Source organism: Dendroctonus ponderosae, unplaced genomic scaffold (assembly GCF_020466585.1).
Source record: "Dendroctonus ponderosae isolate FM_Combo_2020 unplaced genomic scaffold, Dpon_F_20191213v2 Dpon_F_20191213_2, whole genome shotgun sequence".
NCBI classification, from domain to species: Eukaryota; Metazoa; Arthropoda; class Insecta; order Coleoptera; family Curculionidae; genus Dendroctonus; species Dendroctonus ponderosae.
In genome coordinates, this window is record NW_026018165.1 from 9,573,564 (window position 1) to 9,579,975 (window position 6,412).

General features: G+C 31.8%; 1 protein-coding gene across 2 annotated transcripts; it reads left to right on the forward strand.

The window, feature by feature from the left end:
* Positions 1–1,356: 1,356 nt before the first annotated feature.
* On the forward strand, positions 1,357–5,210 carry LOC109538972. 2 transcript variants are annotated; one of them, XM_048663433.1, is made up of 2 exons: positions 1,357–1,521; positions 3,018–5,210. In XM_048663433.1, the coding sequence occupies exons 1-2, from the start codon at positions 1,508–1,510 to the stop codon at positions 4,468–4,470; spliced, it is 1,467 nt and encodes a 488-aa protein (XP_048519390.1). In that variant the 5' UTR covers positions 1,357–1,507; the 3' UTR covers positions 4,471–5,210. The 2 variants fall into 2 exon arrangements, with proteins under 2 accessions (XP_048519390.1, XP_019762006.2); XM_019906447.2 differs by having other exon boundaries at positions 1,362–1,549.
* The last annotated feature ends 1,202 nt before the right edge of the window (positions 5,211–6,412 follow it).

The window sequence follows — 6,412 nt, forward strand, 5'->3', positions numbered from 1 at the left end:
CCCCAAGTATCCCTTACAATGAGCATTTTGAATGAGCAAAATAAATTTCTCAGCAACATTAAGATAAAGCATTTTAAAATAAAGAGACAAAACCAATTTATACATTTTACATTAAATTTATATACCTGTTAAGATATTTGATGAGAAACAAATAGCAGTACTACAGATGGCAAAAGAATTGAAGCAAAAAAAATATATCTACGTGTCTATTGATAAAAAATTTTTGGGGTATTTGAAATATTTAATAGATTGTCGAAACTTTGATGACATGCAAAATGTCTTTTGATAAAAGTCGAAGAAAAAAGCAGGAATATTCTTAACGATTCTGAGAAATTCGTTATCTGAATGCCCATTGGATCAAATACTTTTCGCATGCAATAATTTAATTACGGTCGACGATATGAGCAAACAGTTGTCCCTGGGGTATCAAATGATAACAAATTTAATGCAGAATGACGAGAAAATTTGTATGTGCTCTTTAAAAAGCCAAGGTTAATGTTGGTTTACTTTTATGAGATCGGAAATAATTTTAACATAAGCAGATCCCCCCATCATTTTTATTGTCCCTACCAGGTAATGATCAAATGCAATTCGCTGTAGGTAGGCATAAAATGGCAAATGAAAAAGCTCAACGTGGGTGAGCTTGAAACTTTAAATAGTAGTAATGATGCTGCTCAAATTAATTTTATTCAATTTACATGTTTTGTTCTTTAATCTCAACATAGGTGTTTAGAGATAAATCGATTTAGAGAATAAACAATGTTGATACTGTTTTGAGACTATTTTATAGCTGTTTTGTGCTACGAAAAATGCTATTTTGTATATATATCTATCTATATATACGTTTCAAATTTGGAAATTTTCAATTTCTATGAATTTGCTTAGTATTGACCAACGCTTACAACAAATGTTAACCAAATTTTAATGTTTCCGTTGAAAGTTTAACGTTCATGTTCATAACAACAAAGCTTCCATTTTTATAGATAATAGTCAGCAGTGACAGACTACTTTCTTGTTATAAGCAGCAAAACTGTAGGACAAAATTATTGATCTAATTAATAATTTAATAAAATACATTTGCATTTATGTTGTCTAGGTACTATTCTTTGAGATCATGAAACAGTTTCAGCTCGTTTCTCTCAAAACTAGATTTATTTGGTACCTACGTACGGAATTAAAATCTTAGTTTTATTCAGCAAGTTTACAAAACAATTCTGTAATAAACTTATATTTAAATTTGAAACCCTGACAAATCGCCATATATTTTCAACTTAATGCTATTAATAAATTGCGCTGCTCCCCGTAATTATTATTATTATTTGCAACGGATAATTGTTTATCATTTTAACATTCATGCGCACCCAAAAATACTATCAGGCATGGCATGAATTCCTGGCAAAATGATCTGACTCACAGTATGGATAACGCCATTCAATTTATCTAATCTATTAAATTTTTAGTCTTCAATAGCTCGGTTTTTATTAGTACAGAACGATTTCAAACATTGATGTGCCACTCTAGGTAATTTACATTGATGTAACAACATCACGTAAGTTGAAATTGATTATTGATAACAAAATTTATGGTGATACTGATTATTTCATGTAAAGTTGCATATAAGAAAAGTATCGGTTTGTCTATTATTGGATGAAGGCAAATACGCTGTTTTGATACCAAATAGGTTTAACCTTAAACTTCGGGAATTTATTGATCATCGTCAATAAACTATGAAATTTTGCTAAAAGGTGGTACATCGCCTATTTATAGACATTAAGTCGTAATTGTGAAGGTTTAAGAATAATAAACCTTGCAATTTATTATATATTATAATTAGGGCTCAATAGATACAAGGAATACAAAAATATATCAATCAAAACAATTTATTAATTGCTGATAGAAAATATAAAATTTGCAAATAAGTGCATCGAAATGATTAATACATGTCACAGCATAAGAAGGCAATACATCTATAACATCTACTATAAGGCAATAAATGTGAGCGATGTTTTAATGAATAGCTGAGTAAAACTAATGAGCGGATTTTTCCACAGAAATATTTTTTATTTTATAGAGTAGATGTAGAATACCATTACAAATATTCTACATTTTTCATAAAATTTGAATTGATCAAGATGTGTCCTTGTGTATAACCAGTAATATTTTTTTTGATTGAATGCAATACTGACAATTTCGTAACTCTTGTAAAATGAACAGAAAATTTTAGAAGTTACAATGTAATTTGTGTTGTTATTATAATGCTTTCATGTTCTATGGAAAATCAATGGTTTTCGACGAAATTAAAGAAACATTTTTTTTGCGTAATTTATAATGCATTATAACAAAATCATTCTTTTTCTGAAGCGTACAGGATTTAAAGATAATTTTGAGTTATGAAGGCTAAAAATTGCAATATTTTGTGAAATTTTGTGAAAAGAAATCATCGCCACCGATTATCCAATGAATGAGCGTGTTGGTTACTCTGTTTAAGCTCTTGGTCATCCATGTTTTGAAAAGCTTGCGATCACTTGTATTATATTATTCATAGTAGTTCTATCTAGAAAATTACGTTTCATTTTTGCTCCAGTTTTTCCTAAATATAGGACGGATTTTTATTTAGAATTCTCCTTCTATATGCAAATGTCATTTCCGGACATCTAATTCTTTTTAAATAACTAATAATAATTCAAGAATAAAATATATACAAGAAAGTATGTAAAACGTGCCATTCCTAAGAAAATTTAGATCGTTTTCCAAAACATCGAACTTAGTAATTTTTGAAATATTCTGCGTTTTAAGATGGGAAAGCAAAGAAATATCTGAGAATATTCTGAAATATTTTTCTTCTAACGAAAATATTCTATTGCTTTGTAAAAACTGAAACTGAATGCTACTGTATGTTCAAACATCACTTTTTTTGGTCAACTAAGATTTTATCCCTAAAATCTAAATAAACATTCTTTACAAAAACTATGAATTATTAACAATTACTATATTTATATTGTTTCGTTTGGTTACAGAATGGGGAACACAAATTCCTACAGCCAAAGGCGCAATGAAGTAAACCAAAAAATCCAGGAAAAAAACCACATTTGCATAGCTATGAATGAAGAAGTCCAAGAAGCCATCGAAAGCAAAGATCCAACCATCGTCAAGAAGCTGATGGCAGAAGTAGCAGCTCACATGATCGATTTGCAGCAACTCCGATCGATGGAATTATCCAGCAGCGAACGAGGAAGAAGCCAGAGGATTTTAAAAAATTTTGAAATGTTTATGGCCTCATTGAAATCTGTTCTAGTCCCGGAAAGTCCAGCGTTTCAGAGCAGCTCACGACCTTGTAACTCGAGTCGAATTGAGCCAGACATTGTCAGCGATTTAATTCACTTGGAGAATTCTGATAGTACGAGGAGAAACTCGTCCTTAACTACCCCTGAGTCATCGGCAAATCCATCAGCGACGCATTCACAGCGTCAAAAGGATCTGCCGCTGCATACAAGCACATGCCACGCAATTGAAGGTGTATTTCAAGCCATCGTGAGCGAATTTGACTTTCTAAAGGATAAACTCCAAAGGCCGATAGATGACATTGGCGAGTACTACCAAATAGATAAGGGAGTTTTATTTCTGCAACTACAACTAAACAGCGTAGAACTACCAGATAATTCACCATTGTATGCTACCAAATTTAAACTACTTGAACAATTGGAAAGTTTTCGTTTGCTCCTTGATCAAAAGTCTGGTGAACTTGAAGAACAGCAACAGCTCGCTAAAGAAGTGAATACTCTGGAATTGAAACTGGATAGTGCAGTAACGGAACAAGAACTACAATGCTTAAATAAGAGGGCACAACTGATACAGGAAACTATTAAAAATGGGATTTGGGATGATAACTTAGTTGAGAATAAAGCAGATATATTGAAAAGGTTATTCGCTATACTAGTTAAAATTAATTGTGCAAGTAAGACAGAGGATACGGAACTGGACGAGTTAGAAGGTATACGGTCAATCGATCGTATACTAGAAGAGGAAGCCGAAAAATTAAATATCAACGACGATGAAGAATTATACGCCAATGTTCCCCATCGAAGCAGATCAGAAGTCGACTTGCAACCAAGACTTCGACGAACAAGCAGCAACGTGTCCCAAAGAGGCACTGTCTACATTAACGCTGATGTTATCAGGCAGAACACAACATCGGATAAACCACAGATTTTCTCGAATAGCGTGCAGAAATATTTAGAACCAATCAACAAGCGTCCATTACCGCTGCCCCGCAACTATGAAGAAAAAGTTATCAATGACTTGCCTAACCAATGGAGGAGACTGAATAAGATACTTAACAGTCAATTAATCAGCGACGCAGAAAAGTCCGAAGTGGCGGAGATCAGAAAGCAGGCGGAAATTGCTAAAAATTTGTTCGAAAGAAAAATTCGGAAAATCATGGACAAAGTAGAGGAAAGTGTCGAATTGTGAAAGTAGTATTTTGCCAGACTTTTTTTTGACTRATATTAATTAATAGCTTTATTTCAAAATTGACTATTTCTATTGTCAGAGCGGGTTGGTAAATGCTACTATTTTCAGAATGAAGCGGAAGTATTGATAATATAATGCAAGATTATATTATCACTTGAGTCTTAAGAAAATGGAAGACCAATTTAACAACATATTCTTTTTTTTATTAATACATAAGTTTCAAACAATATATTCTGCTATACTGTGCACTAACGTTCGTATTCAATGACGCAGGATATATTAAATAAAATATGTTTTTTCCAACTTTAAGCGCTTTAAAACATGGAAATGTGAAGGTTTGGAAACGAAAGCATTTTAATCAAGTACATAAGTTTTGTTCGAAAATTGATACGCACATATTTCCAAATTTAAGCATAAAATCTAGAATTAGAATTAGGCATATAATATTTGGGACAGTATCTAACTTATTTAATTTTGTATTATAATGCGTATTTGTGAAATTTCCAGTATGTCTGTATCAGCCAATGTTTTGAATGAACTGTATTTCTATATACTGAAAGCTATTAAAACTTACTCCAGAGTTAAGTTTATATAAGGAAAGGGACTAAATGTTTCAATGTTACCGACAATACGCGTCTTACAAACTAGTTCTAACTCTAAGTTACTATGTGAATGCACCATTGCTTTTTGTAGATGTATTATTTTTATATAGCTGCTTTTAATACATAAAATATCTCAAAGCTTTGTATCATTTTTAATTTGCTTGACTGTTATTTTACTTAATTTTTTGCCAGTGTGTTTCCATTGAAACATTTAATAGAATGCTTGAATTTCTTACACAGCGCTCACTGTAAAAAAACAGTCAAACTGAGGTAGGTGTTTAATGCAATCAATAGTAAGAAAAGAACATTATAGACGCGAGTGTCGCCTAAACGACCTCACAAAGTTAAATAACATGAGCCAGAAATGTAAAATATGTGAGTTTGTCATCATATTTGAATTTTCTTTGAAGTGCACAAGTTTTCAATTTCCTTCTAAATATTGCAAGTGGGAAATGATAAGGGAGAAGAACTATCCGAAATGAAGTTATGCTTTAACACGAGAAATACCTCTGATTTCAATTCGATTTATAAAACAGTGCGATTAAAAAACATGCCAAAATTAACTTAAGGTTGTGAAGGAGGCAGAMAAATTGATGGTTTCTAAAAGTAAGTTTGGAAGTCCTTAATGAGTATCAAACTAGAGCTGTAAGAATGTTTCATGTTTTGAACAAGAATTTAATGTTCATCGTTGGCTCAATGAATTTAGTTCAAATATCGTAACAGATTCCTATGAGTCTAAGATAAATCTTCACACTGATTGCTTCATTTGCGAATCCAAATTACCACCTTATGTGTACAAAAATAAGCAACATTCAACACCATAAAATCAGATTAAATTCAATGGTCCCCGATGTAAAAACAATGCAAGAAAGAAGACCATTGAGAGGTTGGTTAACTTCTTAAAAATCAGGACAAATTTAGAATTATGTAGAAATTTTTATCTAAAAATACCTAAAGCAAGGGAAAGGTATCAAAAGCCGGCGACCTCAAAATTAAAAAAATGTTTACATTTTACTTCCCTGGGTGGTCCCAAAAAAATGTGGTAACTTTTTTTTCACGAGTTAAATAAAGTTTGGATATTTCTATAAAGTGGTAAAACGTTACTCAAAAACCTGATTACATTTTTAGGTGTTAAAATTCCAGCCCGGGACTTGTAAAGCTTTAATCAGACCATGAAAAAACCCGAAAAGAAAATGCAAATATATTTTGTCTAATTCTATTCAAAAAATCGCAAATGCAAAAAGCTATATATATATAAATAATCTTTATTTCCTACGGAAAAAGGCTATCGACCCAATCGGTCTTTCTGCCCTTGTTTAGTACATATGTCTTAGCCTAGC